This window comes from Hermetia illucens, chromosome 1 (genome assembly GCF_905115235.1).
Source record: "Hermetia illucens chromosome 1, iHerIll2.2.curated.20191125, whole genome shotgun sequence".
Classification (NCBI taxonomy): domain Eukaryota; kingdom Metazoa; phylum Arthropoda; class Insecta; order Diptera; family Stratiomyidae; genus Hermetia; species Hermetia illucens.
In genome coordinates, this window is record NC_051849.1 from 119,158,068 (window position 1) to 119,175,679 (window position 17,612).

At 42.5% G+C, this 17,612-nt stretch overlaps 1 protein-coding gene across 1 annotated transcript in view; it reads right to left on the bottom strand.

Moving 5' to 3' along the window:
• Nucleotides 1–5,456: 5,456 nt before the first annotated feature.
• LOC119661164 (myotubularin-related protein 8) overlaps nucleotides 5,457–17,612 on the bottom strand; it is a 167,021-nt gene continuing 154,865 nt past the window's right edge. Inside the window, exons 12-14 of the mRNA XM_038070380.1 lie at nucleotides 5,878–5,959; nucleotides 5,699–5,818; nucleotides 5,457–5,635 (exon numbers count right to left, since the gene is read on the bottom strand). Of these exons, the coding sequence (XP_037926308.1) occupies nucleotides 5,498–5,635; nucleotides 5,699–5,818; nucleotides 5,878–5,959 (340 nt within the window). The 3' untranslated portion in view covers nucleotides 5,457–5,497. The remainder of the gene's footprint in view (nucleotides 5,636–5,698; nucleotides 5,819–5,877; nucleotides 5,960–17,612) is intronic.

Below are 17,612 nucleotides of genomic sequence, written 5' to 3' on the forward strand. Positions count from 1 at the left end.
ATAGGTACTGTATATACATATCAAAGCCAGAATATTGTGCTCATCTTAAATAAACATTACGGAATACTGATTCGCACATATATACGTACGCGTCTAAACTGATCTAACGCATCTTCACGCATTTCTACTTCACCCCGGGCATGAAACAACTTAAAGTAAATACCAGTGTCCGGATAGCTGTGTGGTTAGAGCACAAGGCTGTCGTACGGAAGGTCACGGTTCAAATGTCACTGATGACAATGGGATTTGTATCGTGATTTGACGTCGGATACCAGTCGACTCAGCTGTAAATGAGTACCTGAGTCAAATCAGGGTAATTATCTCGGGTGAGCGTAATGCTGACCACATTGCCTCCTACAGTGTACTGTAGTGTACCATTACGGTCTTGAATGAAGGGCTCTTAACACACTTCAAGGCCCTGATCCAATATGGATTGTTGTGCCAACGATAATAATTATTAAAGTAAATACCACTGATACCAACTAGCACGCATGTCTATCCTATTGGACACAACTCGCAAACATTCGCATGTCTGTCTCGAGTAACTCATGCTCAATGCTCAAAAAGGGAAACTCAAATATCCCCATGTACCCCCCCCCTTTCATATAAATTCACTTTATATGGTGATGATGACATACACACTTTTCAGTGCAATAATTTCACGTGAAATGCAAAAGTTTGAAAGTTTAATTTAGTTAATAAAGGTTGAGTTTCATCCAAACCTCCTAAACTTCCGCCTTGTAGTACCCCTTATACCACTACTTACTTCTAGCATGAACTTACGGGGGGTATCCGGGTAAGTTCTAATATACGGTAATTTAATATCATGAACTTTATTCGTGCAGATATCGGAATGGGGTTATGAAGCATAGAATTTCTAGAGATGCATCACTGTGATTTTTTAAGATTATTCGGTTCCATAGGTTCTGAGAACGGAGGCAGTTTCACTTTTCAAGGCTCACATTTCGAGCCTTCACTCCCCTACGTTTTAGCCAATATCAGAAACAAGATCATTTTCGAAAAGTACTATTCGAGGCCTCTCTGACCATATTCAGTGAAAACAAAAAAAATTTACATCCCCCTTTCACATGTATGGACAGTCCCACAGTCAAACTCAACACAGAATGACGTTACTTGCTATATGCACCAATTTCGGTTCAGTCATTTTCAAGTAGATCGGGTGTGGCAGACAAGCAGGCAGACAGACATTGAACCAATTTTATTAAGGATTTATTTCACATAAAACCTGAAAAAAAGAAGTTAAACGAAATTTATAGAAAGGAGGGAGGGACTTTTAGTAAATTGTTTTGGAACAAGTTCTTTCTCCAGGAAAGCAAATCATTGCTGCTGGTGGATATTAAATGTATTTAACTATACAGGCATCAGAAAAACGTTCACTCTTTCTTCCCCGATCATAATTTGCAACCTCGATGATGACCAATAAAAATCTAAAAAAGGTTTTCTGTAAGACAAAACCTTATTCACTGTCTGTTTGTCTGTCACACGCACTTTTCTCCAAAACGACTAAACCGATCTGAACGAAATTTGATGGACAGACGGAAACTATAAAATCCCATGACATAAATTTAGGTACATGCAAATGGGATTTTACATTTTTTTCCACTGGATGTAGTCGTGTATGGTATCAAATGAAAGGTCTCGATTAGTACTTTCCGAAACTGTTATTAGTTTTCGCGTGAATTGCAAAGTGCGCGAGTAAGGAGTCAAAATATACGCACTTAAAGTGAGACAGGATTCATTTTCGGTGGTGCGCATAGATGAAATCTAGGCCTCCAAATATGTTCCGTGACAGTGAATCGATTTTAATAAGGTTTATGGTTTCATACAAAACCTTAAAAAAGGTATGCACATGTGTGTAGCTTGAGAGTGCTATCATTTATTTAACGCAGTAACCTGAATTTGCAATTAACTGTATCCAAACACTGGCGTACCCCAAATTCGTCTAAAATTCCTTTGGCACTTATAAGAATTTTGCATTTATCCGAGCTACAATTATCAACCAAATTTCACAAAAAAATTGAAGGAAAAGGCATGTGCTCAAAGATTGCGGGCATTTAAAGAGAATTTGTTGTTATGCGTGTGGCATTTAAGTGGGCTCCATTGTATCTTTTTTCTTACCCATTACCTGTTAAATAATTGTCTTTCTTACCCATTACCTGTTAATCATCAACGGCGCAACAACCCGTATCCGGTCTAGGTCTGTCTTAGTAAGGAACTCCAAACACCCCGGTTTTGCGCCGAGGTCCATCAATTCAATATCCCTAAAAGCTGTCTGGCATCCTGACCTAAGCCATCCTTCCGTCTCAGGCAGGGTTTGCCGCGTCTTCTTTTTCTATAATCGATATTGCCCTTATAAACTTTCCGGACTGGATCATCCTAATTCATACGGATTAGGTGACCCACCCAACGTCACCTGTTGAGCAGGATTTTATCCACAACCAGACGCGTGATAAGCCTTCCAACTCGCCGATATTTTGGTTGTTGAGCAGTTAATCAAAATACTCAATCCATCGTTCCAATATGCCCATTCTGTAGGAAATAAGATTTCCCTCTTTGTCTCGGCAGGATGAGCATCAATTTTTATAAGGCTTCATCCTGCTGACTTGTTGGTAAAACTTCCGCGCCTGATGAGGTTTTCCGTGCACTTCACAGACCTGTTGGTTCTCTCAGGCTTACTTTTTCCGTCTGTGAAGTCTCTTCTCTGCTCGACGGAGTTCGTGATGAGTCTCTGCACGTGCCCGCGTTCTTTGAGAATGCAACATTAGTCAGTATGCAGCATTCTTCCGTTCCGTTCCTAGATTACATTCGTCGTCGAACCGGCCGTTCCGACTTTTCTTGCGGCTGGGACCAGGTATGTTTGTGGCTGTATCAATGATAACACTCTTCTCGTGGTTATGAAGATCGTTTATTGATGCTTCATCTTTACAACATCTGTTAACTCTGGTTATTGCGGTATCCATTTCCCTCTTATAGGTGTTGCGGAGGGCTGTGTTGTGAATGGCTTCAAAATTTACTCTCACCTGATTGTCAGAGGGAATTGTAGCTGGTGTTGTATTTAGACCCCGGAGCACCATCATTTTTAGGTGCGGGAGACTCACCTTCATGCTTCTCCAAAACCAATTTCAAACCTCGCCGACTTAATTTCCCGAATTTACCGAGGAAAACTACAAAAAAAACACTTTAATATTGAACAAGTCAAAGACAGAAAGCTCGGCTCTTCGGGTATGAAAAATTTTGTTAATTTTTTGTCTTTGGCTTGGTTCCACTTATATATAATTCGTAGTGAATATGCGTTGAACATGCCCGACTTCGAATTGGAAGTGGCGCTAACATTTTATCTCGCAAGGAGTAGTAAGAGAAGGGACAATTTTGACCTACTATAACTTGATCGATAATAGTAGAATTTCCACCAAACTTTCCAGAGCAGATTTTGTAATGGGGAGTATTTTGAGACTTAGATACCATGTGCACGGACCACCATGACTTTTTCAGATTTTTAAGTTAGGTAGTTCCTTGAAGGGTCCCTGAAATAATTCACCCTTTTCAGAACTCCCACCCCCCTCCCATAACCGAAGCCAAAACTAATATCTGCTCCGAAAAGCACTATTCGAGATCTTTCATTTGATGCACCACACCTTAAATTCAACACAGCACAATGTTACTCACAAGGGGATTCACAGCTTCCTCCTTTCTATTCGTATCAATAAGTGTAACCGCTTCTGAGCGAATGGGTGTGACAGACAGACCAATAGACAGACGGACATAAAGTAAGCCAATTTTAATAAGGTTTTGTTGAAAAGTGACTAGCTTAAAATACAATCCTTGACAGAATGAAGCAACTGTCAGGCAAATATTAGTTTTAATTTTATTTTATCCTCTCAACTTAAATAACAGAGCAATCAAAAAGCAAGTGACCGAGTCAATTTTCTCAAAAACAATCATCGTTTATAATTCGATGGTCAGATACTGTATGTACATACATTGCAATCATTGGCATTAGTACTGTGATGATTATTTAGTATATGTATACCTACGCTGTGAAAAATAGCAATATCAATGTTTGGTTTTTATGTGGAGTGCGTTGATACATGTTCTATATGGTATACTGATATTATTTCCAGACGCTGAACCTGTCCTAATTAGTCTAGTGTCATAAACCTTATGCCGCACTTCGACCGCATCATCCTCAAAGAAGAATTCATCCTTTCCGAGGTTGATAAAGAGATCATAGAGCGGTGCGGATCCCCAATTCTAAGGAAAATTTTTCAAGTTAGGCGTTGATATTTTCGTTACATGGGGAAAGCGTTCACGGTGGGTTAGGGGTACCCGACATTCAACACTTATTAGACCATCCTTTCCTTTCTCCCCCACTGCCAATGGATGAGCTTCAAAAACGCTTTCAGGACGTCCCAATTCTGGCTAATTCAGCTATCTCCTTACTCCGACGTCTCATATACTATACGAACCCCGCTACTGGCCGTCAATAAGGACTAAATCTCCCTGACCGACCTGATGTCCTGGATTCTTCCAGCTATGTTATAGCGTTCTTATAAATAGTCTAAGTGATCGTTCTTAAATTTAGCTCAAATTTGCCGTGCAATTGCTGGATTTAAAGCTACCGCCTCGTCGGTAGCGAAAGAAGACCACATTGAAGTAAGCAGTGCGGTGACATCATCAACTGAAATTCATGCTGGTTATCTGCCAAGGGATACAATGGTCTGCTGTTCAGGATCGCTTCCCATGAACATATCGTGGTATGAACATTTTCATACGTCAACCTTGCCACGAACGGCATTCTTTTACCCTTTTGAATTCTCCTTATCTAACCCTCAAACTGAATTCCTTGCTGACACCTAATTACCACGTGCTCAGACTGCTCCAATTCTAGGACTGATAAGGTTGCCGAAGGCATCGTTTTCCACATTAGATACCTGGCAATTGTATTCACAAAACGCCTTCATGATGAAAATCGCATAAAGAGCTCCACTGGCAACGGCTTTTCTATGCCCATATACTCTATTATAGTTTCTACTACAGTAAAAGGTGTCATTGGAAGTTCTCCATTTTGAAAAGGTGGACCAGTGAACCACCACCATGCCTCTAGAAGCATGACCAGACATGGTGAATTTCGAAGGGAGCTCGAATCTTGCGGATAACCGAGACCCTACCCTCCACCACCTTGTTCTCCAGTTCCTTCTGGCTCCATATCCATACAAGAGCTACTTAAAAATCAGTATAAGCAATAACCTTTTTGTTCGACATTCTTAAATCACTTGCGCGTGAAGATTTCGCGTATCATTTTGATGGAGCTGGTGTCATGTATATGATGCCTAGGATGGGGAAACGTATACCAAACATATATAACCTCTTAAGAAATATACCTGGTATATTGATGTGCTTCATCTACCTATAAAAAAAAAATAAAACGAACCAAAAAAACTTTTAAAGTTTTATTTAAAGTTCACTACTTATAAACTTATGGGCTAACTTTTTGAATCGAGCGTGAGCATGGTTTACACATAGGCACCCTATTTGCTGAATTTTCACCTAAAAGTGGAATCGCTTTCTCTACGCAGCGTGAGCAAAATATATGTCCGCATTTCCAACAATGGATCTGAAAGATTCAGATAAACATAAAACATTATCCTAATAGGTTGATAGACATAATCCATATTACCTTTTTACTGAATTGATCGAACGGCGCTGAACAAGAACATGAGGATGAATTTCTAAGATGCTTCCAGTCGATCGACATTGAACTGAGTCCTGCTAATTCATCGACAAACTTACAAGTTTCCTAAAAATATTCGAAAGAAAAGTTCCGAAAACTAACAATAGGAATAACCTGCATATTACCGGCAATTTAAATTCCACATATTTTAAAGCGCTACTGTAATTCCGCTGATCTAATTTGCCAAGATTTTTATCCAAACCGAATCTATTAAATAATAAAAAGAGGATTGTCGAATTTATACATATCCCGACTCTTCTCAAAAGAAAACATTAAAAGTTATAAAAAATGTTGATATTTGTAATTAATTTAAACAACATAATTGCTTTCATGCGATATTTCTCCAAACCCAACCACATCCCTGTTGAACAAGATGATAATGTCTAACAAGGAGCGAAGTTGTCTTTCACCATTCTTTTTCCCCCTTCTCGGTTCAGTGGTACTATGATAATGGTTTAGCGCTAAACTTCAAAGAATGTCATTCCAAGCGCTACTCGCAAAAATCCTCATCCACTTTATTTTCTTGTTCTCTTGACGGATATTACTTATCATATCAGATCTACAATTAAGGCTTAGGAGTTACTATCGACAATAAACTCCGCTTCAACACCTACTGCCTCGAAGTCAAAGTTGTCAGACCTTATACTTCGTTCTTCCTCTGACTTTGACTAAATCCTATGCCCTTCAATTCTCTTCAGCTAAGAAACACCGTTGAGTCCTGCTCCATGATCTGGTCACCATCCCGTGAATATGATTGTCTTGCTTTTGAAAATGGTGCAAAGTAAATTCACCCGTTCCATATTCTTTAAAAACAACGTGCAGTTACTTTCCAGTCTTGCAGATTACTCACTACAGACTGCTTACTTCCACACTACTTACATCTAATGAGAAGTAGTAGAAACTTGATGTCCAGTACGGATAACCGACGGGAGTCGCCTGTGCCGGTGAGTAGATCTGACTCTCGTAATGGACAGCACGGCGATTAAACTGTTAATCGTGAGGCGGTTCAAATCTAGGGCCCACGATGACCATGAGCATTGCTTCGCTTGGTGCAACTGTTTCACTACAATCTTCAGCAGGTTCGCGTAGGCAGCGGATGAATTGGACTGAGGAAATGAACCTCTTTATCTTTAGACACCGTGCCGATTTATCACTGGTAGTGACACAATCCCGGCTGGAGCGTCTTCGGCTCGAAGTCATCGTGAGAGCTGGTGATCAAGAGCCGATGGGAGCATATTTAGCGACATCACTAACATCACGCACTGTAGGCAAAAGTTTCAGTACTCGCCGAAGTACTCTTCTTCACTGTCCAGCTGAAGTCTCCACTGAGATTCAGGATGAATTCCAAAGAGCGTGTATAGAATTCTCGGAAATGGATCCTTTGCATAAACCAGGTATTCCCAGGCTCTACGTATATCCAGCAACTTCGAGAATTCTATCTCAAATCAATGATGAGATTGCATCTCGACTGTGTGCTGATATGCCATTGATGCAAATACAATCACTTGTGTATTATAGTGCAGCTGCGGCTGTCAGATTGCACGATCAGAATATTCGCTTCTGCGTTAGTGGTTTGAGCGACCGAAGCGATTCACCATGGAAAATTCATCTGGAACGTCGGCGTAATTCACCAAGGCAAGACATTGCTAGGCCGACTCAATTCAGCTCTGGCAATGCCAGTACATGTGTAGAACAACATAAGAATACAACATAAGCGAGGAACCAGAGGAGTTTTTCAGATCTCTCAACGAATCCCAATCGAGCGTCCAGACGGTCCAATTTTCGATGACGCAAGTGGGTTGGACTTTGGGGGTTACCCGCCCACGATGGTAAGTGGATCATCGCCGAAGGCACCAGCCATGCCGCTACACCTAGCATAAATTTTCCAGATGTTACCGAAGAATAGGTTCAACGAATCACATTGGCACATAGCATAAATCAAGTCATGAGTCGGCCGGAGGAATTTCCCCCCTTCCTCATTGTGGAGAGCAACTGATTATCGATTCGGTAGTTGTAGGACAAGCAACTAGAGGCCAAATAAACCTCTTTAGCTGCTATATCGATTATGCTAAACCTTTCTAAACTAATAAAGCTTTTGGCGACAGTCATGAGAGGGTGGCACGTCACTTTATCAGTGCCTTCATCTAAGGGTGTCAATACCTCGGAGCCTATCCATATATGGAAAAGCATTTGCCAGGGTGACTCGTTGAGTCCCCTTCGGAATGCATCCTCCAAACTGTGCCGTGGGGCGGATGAACCTGCCTCATGACATCGGAGGTAGGGGTGTGATTGACGCGGCGACTACGCGCTTATTTTTACAGCAAAGAGCAGACAATTCTCTTGTATATAGCTGTCTGCAAAGCAGACTGTGGGCTGGCTCCACTTAGCTTGAATGATAGATCTTTCAAATCTCTGAGTTGGATGAAGTCCGACCAAGAGCGGATCGATAAGTGAAAGTCAAAGGCAATGTATGGTAAACAGGTGAATTGCCTTCGGCAACCATTTGTCGGTTTGTATTTGCCGAACAGATGGTTGTGTGCTGGCAAGTTTTTTGTTGAAACAAAAGGGATTTCTGTGTGCCATTCAGAATGTTTTTCGGCTTTAGAGACGTTGCATCATTTCTGGCTGCACTGTAATAGCACCAGTGCAATACACGAACAGGCATGATTCTATATTCATCAAAACCATACAAGCATGGGCTGATCATGGGAACATGTCCGATTTCCCGATATGAGCCGGAGGTAATACTTGATAGTTTTACTTGCAGCATGTATTGGGACCGGCAAGTTCTAGCACAACAAGGCCGACATGCTATTAGTTGACAAGACGAGTCACTCCGCGAATATTATTGATGTTGCTATCCCCCATAATACCAACATTAAGCGAAAATATGTGGTGAAGAAAGTGAGAGACAGGCCCGGGAAATCAAGAAAATTTGGCGTAAAGTAGTTGTAGTTCCCATAATATTGTCAGCTACAGGAATTGTACCTAAACGCCTCACGGCTTCCCTTGATGCCTTGGGACTCTCACACAGTCTTCGATGTTGCGGGGAGGTCTCGACGGATTCTCTCACCAACTTACCACCAGCGCCCCTTTATCTATATATCTATATAGGTAGAATCGTCCGAGCCTAAATGCTTGGCATTTAGTGCTAGTATAAGTTAAAATCCGGCATTTGCCGAGATTGGGACAACTGGCAAGAGAATAAATATACATTAAATGACTCAATGTACTAACAATATGCCACGTTTGATTTGGAACCGAACCTGCTTTCATGCAAAACATTGGATAACGGATTCAAGGCTAAACAAAGCAACAGCGGGATTAAAGATTCGCCTTCATAGATTCCACGCCTGATTGATATTGGGTTGATTTTGTGCAAGCGTAACACTTGCAATAGCCACGAATGCGATATTGAGTCGTAGGCTGGTTTATAATAGATATTTTGTAGCGCAAGAGATACCATGTTTTTAAGTGATGAGGAAGAATAATGGAACTGGATCAGGAGTAATCTGAATAAAATGATTTACTAATGCTTTAGCGCGCCTAAAAACGGGACAAATTGTACCAACTGGTCCTTCAGGTTGGGGGCTGGGTAGGGCTGACAACCCTACACGGAAAACAACTCGTTACGAAGCCACAACAGGAGCCTCGGACAGGACGGATTTTAAAACGACGGACCCGGCAACAAACACGGAATAAAGATTTGCGCATTTTCTCATGGAACGTGCGCTCCCTGTACAGAGATGAAGCTGACCAGCAGCTAGCCGATACCCTGTCCCAATATAGGGCTGATATAACAGCGTTGCAAGAGATGCGATGGACAGGCACCGGTTTCCTGGAGAAGAGCCACTACATCATATATTATAGCGGTCATCCAGTAAACCATGTGCTCAGAGTAGGTTTCTTAGTCAGCCAAAAAATGAAACCTGCTGTTATCGGCTTTGAAAAAATAAGCGAACGGCTATGCACTCTGCGCTTGCGAGGCAAGCGCAGATATATAAGCCTCATAAACGTTCATGCCCCTACAGAGGAGACTGCAGAGTCGAAGAAGGATACCTTCTACGAGGCAGTAGAACAAACCCTCGAAGCCTGTCCCAGATATGATATCAAAATCATACTTCGGGATTTTAACAGCCAAGTAGGGAAGGAGCCCGTATTCAGACGATACGTTGGCTCCCATAGCTTACACGAAAAAACAAATGATAACGGACTGCGGACTATTCAATTAGCAGGGTCACACGAAATGGTTGTTGGAAGTACCTGGTTTGCGCGGAAAGCGGTCCACCAACATACGTGGGCCTCTCCAGACGGGACCACTTTCAACCAAATTGACCACGTGTTGATCGAACGCCGCCACCTCTCAGCCTTGATGAATGTCAGAAAATATAGGGGGGCCAATATAGACTCGGATCACTATCTCGTTGGCATGGTGCTCCGAGCTCGCATAACAATACCACCTAGAATCCCCTCTGACAATCAGGTGAGAGTGAACACTGAAGCCATCCACAACACAACCCTCCGCGACACCTATAAGAGGGAAATGGATGCCGCAATAACCGCAGTCAACAGAGGACCTGGAAATGAAGCATCAACAAATGATCTTCACAATCACCTGAAGAACGTTATCATGGATACGACCACGAACATACTTGGCCCCAGCCGCAAAAGGAGTCGGAACGGCTGGTTTGACGATGAATGTAAGCTAGCAACGGAACGGAAGAATGCCGCATACCGAGTAATGTTGCATTCTCAAAGAACGCGGGCACGCGCAGAGACTTATCACGAACTCCGACGAGTGGAGAAGCGACTTCACAGACGGAAAAAGGAAGCCTGGGAAAACCAACAAGTCTATGAACTAGAAAAGTACAGGGAGCAACCGCACCAGGCGCGCAAGTTTTACCAACAAGTCAGCAGGATGAAGCCTTATACACCTCGATGCTCATCCTCCCGAGACAAAGAGGGAAATCTGATTTCCGACAGAATGAGCATATTAGAGCGACGGGTTGAGTACTTTGATGAGCTACTGAACAACCAGAACATCGGCGAGTTGGAGGTCCCGCCAACTGAAGACGACGGACAAATACTGCCACCACCAAGTTTAGGAGAAACAGTCCGTGCAATTCATCGGCTAAAAAATCATAAGTCATAATGCCTGACGATTGGCAACGAGGCATTATCTGTCTCATACATAAAAAGGGAGATATCACACAGTGCAGCAATTATAGAGGTATCACGTTGCTGAGTACCATCTATAAGATATTCTCCTCTATCTTACTAGGCCGGATAGCCCCATACGCCCAGAACATCATTGGCCCATACCAAAGAGGCTTCACTCCAGGCAAATCAGCAACAGATCAGATTTTCTCTCTGCGGCAAGCGATGGAAAAACTGTTGGAATATGGACAACAGTTGCACCATCTGTTCATCGACTTTAAAGCCGCCTATGATAGCATAGCCAGGGTAAAACTGTACACGGCCATGAGAGAATTCGGTATCCCGACGAAATTAATAAGACTGACTAGGCTGACCCTGACCAATGCGCGAGGCCAGATAAGAGCAGCAGGATCACTCTGAAGACCATTCGACATCAACAACGGTCTACGACAAGGGGATGCGCTATCATGCGTCCTCTTTAACCTGGCCCTCGAGAAAGTGATCCGTGATGCTGAGGTAAATGCAAAAGGTACGATCCTCTTCAAGTCCACCCAACTACTGGCCTATGCTGTTGATATCGACATCATGGGAAGAACGATCCGAGATATACAAGCTGCCTTCATCCAGATCGAGCAGGCGGCGCGAGATCTTGGGCTGCACATCAATGAAGGCAAGACAAAATATATGGTGGCAACGTCAGCACCGAAGACGAATCAACCAACAACATCAAACCGCATTGGTCAAACACAAAAACGAAGAAGAATAAGGATAGGAGAATACAACTTTGAGACCGTTGACAATTTCTCCTATCTAGGGTCACGATGATGAAATCCGCGCACGGTTGTTGTCAGCCAACAGAGCCTATTTCAGCTTACAAACACTGTTCCGCTCGAAACGTCTCACCATAGGGTCAAAGCTTTTACTGTACAAGACTATGATCTTGCCAGTCCTCATGTATTCCTCGGAAACTTGGGTTCTTAGCAAGAAAAATTGCGAACTCTTGGCCGCGTTCGAGAGAAGAATCCTCCGAAGAATTTTTGGCCCCCTACATGAGGATGGACGATTCCGTAGCCTACACAATGACGAAATCTATGAGCGATACCATGACCGTCCGGTTGTGGATAAAATCCGGCTCAATAGGTTACGGTGGGCGGGTCACTTAATCCGCATGGATGAGGATGATCCCGCCCGGAAAGTCTATAAGGGCAATATCTATGGTAGAAAAAGAAGACGAGGCAGACCCTGCCTAAGATGGAGCGATGGCGTGGGCCAGGACGCCAGATAGCTTTTAGGGATATCGAATTGGTGGACCTCGGCGCAAAACCGGGATGTCTGGAGTTCCTTATTAAGGCAGGCCTAGACCGGATACCGGTTGTTGCGCCGTTGATGATGATGAATGCTTTAGTCAGAAGTTATGAATCTAATCAATTCCTGGCGCCTTCCAAAAACCTGTCTTTTCAAGGACTATTCCAATGTTAGCTTCAGTTACATATCACGTGTGGTTATTTCAGGGGGATCTCGCATGAACAAATAACGTCAAATACTTATTCAGAAGTCTGCTACCTCATCCAGATCGAGGTTGCTTTCACGACCTGAATTGGTGATAAAATCGTCTTTGATTCTGGAAGAACAAGGTGGTTCCTACCCTACACTGGTAGCTGTTTTGATATCTGTGGCTCACGTTGACTTAAGACTCACCACTTTTTCAGTACTTTTTTGGTTAGATAGATACTTTTTGCTCAGTGACAAATAATCGAAAAGTTGAACTGGTAATGTTACACCGCCTGTCGTCACATTTGTGAAATAGGTCATAATTCTCGTAAAATCGCAAACAAATAAAACAAAGTAGCGTTTTCGGCAAGTGCAGTCCACTACATCATAAAAGATATAAAATAACACACTATTTTAGACATAAAAGATAAATCGCTGCCCAGCTAATGCATCGCCGATCGACCGGTTCAGTACACACACGATGACATTGAATTTGGACCTGCCACGTCGGTACTTGCGGCTGTTCACAGTTGCAGACGTGTAGTCAGAGATCATCATTTTGCCTCAATATGGCCTCCTCATCGACATCCGAGGTAAGAAATTACGAAATTCATTAACCGGACGCGGAAGCTACTTTTGTCCATAGCATTCTCATCGTTTTGGAAGTCGCTGCACTTTGAGGGAAGCTCAGACTTCGCTACGCGGCTCACCTAGGACTCCCCTGAAAGACTTCTCTACAGAGCACAGCCATCTGGTTTCTGGACATTTCAATGAATCACATTCACATAACAAGCCGCCGATCTTCAAGCGACCATGAAAGCTTGTCGGGCCGCACTGCCAAGAAATTATTTCCCAATTTCCTGGAGCACGGTATCATTCAACCATCGTCCAGCCCATGGGCCTGATCACCCCACCTCGTCTCAAAGTCAGGGGGCACGTGGTACATACACCGTTATTGATCAATCAACTTCGACCGTGTCTTTGCCATCTGCAGTGCACCCTTCTAGCAAACTCTCCTCTTACAGCTATTAGGATGAGTTCGGAACTATCCCTCGTCGATTATAATAAGAGAATAAAAGGAACACGTAATTTGAGAGTTTCTTTAGCCTAGCCAGAGTCCGGACGTTTTCCGAGACCCTGAGCTAGTATTGCACGATTAAATTCAATACAATTAATATATGTATTTTAGTTTTTCTTTTTATTGTGAACCATTTTCCTCCTTATATACGTAGAACATAACATTGTTAACATGCTGCTCCCAGGGCAGAAGTGAGGCAGCATCTGCTAAGAGTTGCCTCTCCCCTGGACAAAATCGTCAGTCAACTTTTTTAAAGACTTGGATGCTAAACATTCCGTGGACCACAAGAGAGACAGTAAGTGGTCCGTTCCGTCATCAAGTGGGTGTGAACTAAGGACTCCCAGCATCCTCAACAAAAAATAACATTGTTAAGTTCACTTAACGTGCAAACTCATGTAACCGGATATTTTCACAAAAAGAAAAGGAGTATATGTTACCAACTGCCTTATAATAATTTAAAGCCGAGGAGTTTACCAAATCTGAGAAAACGGGGGACTCGACCTGCATTCCTTTGTCGGTGATTATAATTGTCGCCACATCAAAGCGTGGAACCCGTTCTCAACAGAGGATCTCAGTACAAGAATATGCAGACAGGTACCGCCTTAGGATAGGGCATGAACTTATCGACAATTATGAGGCAATACCTCGATCGAGATAGATTTTGTGAAAACGCTTGGTGGACCGAAGGAACACGCCTATCTCTTTCCTCACATGTTTTGTAACCTTGCACTTCTGGCATGCCCAAGAATTAATTTCATTGTACACGGGCGGCCAAAAATGACTATTCAGTTCGTTGTCCGCATGCCTTGATGCGCTAGAACTCACTTTCACGCAGCAGTTGGCTTGGCGCATGCCGGCCAAAGCGAATATATCCTAACGGAGGGTGGGAAATGTTTCTCATCAGGTATAGTCATGTGAGGTATCAAATCCAAGTCTCAATTAGTATTTTTCCAAGCCGATACTAAACATTTGCTGCAAAAAGAAGGAGTGCGAGGTTCCGAAAAGGATCAGTTACTTCCAAGGACCCGTTCTCAGGAACTACTCAACCCAAATGTGTGAAAAAAGTATGGTAGTCCATGCAAATGGTATTAGGCCACAAAATATCCTCCATACTGAAATCTATTCAAATGAACTTAATCATAATATATTACCATATTCATTAAAGTATGTTTTTTGTAAATTGACTGGGAACCCCCTTAAGTTTATGGTAGAGTAATCAAGTTTTGCAGCAATAAAAGGTATACTACAATATAAACACTATCAAGTTTGGTGGAAATCGCACTATTAGTAACAGAGCCAAAGTTGTCACTTTTGTTAAAATTGATTGTATCCTAAGACCGTATCAGTATCATTAAAGTGAATGGTCTGATAAACTAAATGCGAAATACAACAAGTCGGGAAACCGGAAGCTGGGCGCTCCAGGTATGAAAGGTTTTGTTTGCTTCTTCTGTGAGTATATTTGAGTGTAGAACTATCCCATTTGTACGTAGCCTGTTATGTATATACATTTACCATGTCAGAATTAGTACTTCGGGTTGTAAATTTACATGGTAAAGAGGAATTTGAGCTACTGTAACTTTGTTACTAATAGTATGATTTTGATCAATTTGGAGATAATATGGTTCATATTACATTTTATACCACTACCAAGTTCTATAACTCTGGGATAAGCCTAAGGGGGGTTTTACTCAATTTTCCTAAAAAATTGTAATATGCTAATATTAACTTAATTTGAACAGATATCGATATGGAGAGTATTTTGAGGCCTGGGCAGCATATAGAGGCAGCTTCATGAATTTTTTCAGATTTTTTGGTTGGGTAGTTTCTGAGAATGGGTCCGTTAAAGAAAGCATCACTTTTCACCCCTCCCACTCCCCGTTTTTCTAACAAATCTCAAAACTAAGATCGGTTACTAATTGACACCTTTTATTTGATACCCCACATGACTACACTCTCCTTTTACATGTATGGGGACCCCCCTAAATACAACCTAGAAGGATATCACTCGCTGCATGTCTGGGGGTCCACAGTTTCCACCTTCTCACCAAATTTCGTGTCAATCGGTATAGCCGTTTCTGAGAAAAGTGCTTGTGACAAACAGACAGACAGATGCCGAGGCGTGGTGAGGATGAAGCCGAACGTGGGAGGACCACGGCATACCTCTAGGTTGCTTATAGCCAGGGTGGTGACGTCAATCATGCTCTATGCGACCCTAGTTTGGAGAGAGGCGTTGCGGATGTCAGTTAATACTAGCAAACTGAATGCAGTCTACAGGAGGACAGCTCTGAGGGCATGCCCTCCCTTCAGGACTGTCTCAGATGATGGAGTATTCGTCATCTCTGGAATGATGCCCATTGACATCTTGGCAGATGGGATGGCGAATATATACTATGCGAAGCCAATCTCTCCCTTATTGCAGACGAAGAACACTGAGAGGAAGAGATCCATAAATAGATGGCAAGAGCGGTGGGAATGCTTGGGAAAAGGTCGGTGGACTCACAGGCTCATTCCTGCCACCAAGCAGTGGTTGGAGAGACGACACGGTGAGATTAATTATAATCTCACCCAGTTTCTCACGGGATATGGAGGATATCTCCAATACCTTCACAGGTTTAAATTGGAGACCTCACCCGACTATCCAAATTGTGATGGAGTCCCAGAGGACCCAGAGCATGTATTCTTCCACTGTCCGAGATTTGCGGAAGAAAGGAGGAATCTAGAGGAGACTCTAGGAGATGTGCTGGTACCAGAAAATATGGTGCTGAAAATTATAGCAGATCAAGAGAATTGGGATGCGGTCAACTTCATGATCGCATCTATTCAAGATAAATTGCGAAAGGCAGAGGAAAGGAGAAAAGCGCGGTCACGTGCGCCGCGTATAGAAGAAATGGGATTAAGCTAGAGTGAGCTGACTCTGCCCTGTGATGTAATACCTTATGGTGGTTCCGCGGGGCTGGGAGGTAGTCGGGGGTGGTTTGAGTGGGTAGTGAAGAAGATTTCCAACTCCTCAAAAAAAAAAAAAAAAAAAAGACAGACAGACAGACAGTTTTGTTTTGCAAACAAAACTTTAAAAAATGTACTCCAGGTTGTTCATTCTTCGGCCTTAGTGGACTTTGTGTAAATAACTTGCGAATTATGTTCGATAACTTGTTTGAATAAAACCTTCGTCCAGAGTTCATAAAATGCCAGTTTCGCCAATGCTCTTCGTATCTTCATACATTCTGAGACAACCGATGGGGTTGAAGTAGATGTCAACGCCACCGAAGACGATTAACTGGCGGTTGTTGTACCAAAAAATGGTTTTGTGTCGGATGATGATGCTGCATTTCCAAAAGGGCTTGCACTGAATATTGATCTTGGGTAGGCTTGAACTGCAATAACTTTTGTAGTTGTTGCCTGAGATGTTGGTTTGCATATGTTCAGATTACCGCAAGGCAAATCTGTTTGATTAGCTGCAGTGGTGATTAGGGTCAAACCAGGTGTTGTAGCACTTCCAACGACTAAACAACATGAATCCTTACACTTGCATTGAGTTACCAGTATTATTTTTTAAATATCGGGGTCAGTAAACTTAACGTACAAACTCACGCAACCGGATATTTTCACAACAAGACAAGGATTATATGTTAACAATTGCCCTATAATATAATAAATCAAAACAAAATTCCCAAAAATTATAACTTAAGAAGGACGTAAAACTGGAGAGCATGAATTCACTCCACTGGGTTTTTCCGAATCTATTTCTTAACGTACTTCGAAAAACAATTTTCCCTGCCAAAAATTGTTTTTTCATATCATGACCAATGCGATTGCGCAATTGTGTACGTTCGACACGCGAATTGCATGCTCCGCCACAACATGTACGGATGGCTTAGTTTTAAGAGCGCTACGTTCCCACATCGGAAAGTTTCGGTTCAAATCTCACTGGTGGCTTATTGCGATTGGATATCGGATACCAGTCGTCTCAGCATTGAATGAGCATTTGAGCCAAATTAAGGTAATAATCACTGATAAGAGCAATGCTGATCACATCTCCTCCTAAAGTGTATCGTAGTCTTGCACTGTACCATTACGGTTTTGAATGAAGTGGTTCTGTTCAAGGCCTAGATCCAACTGGATTGTCCCACCAACGAG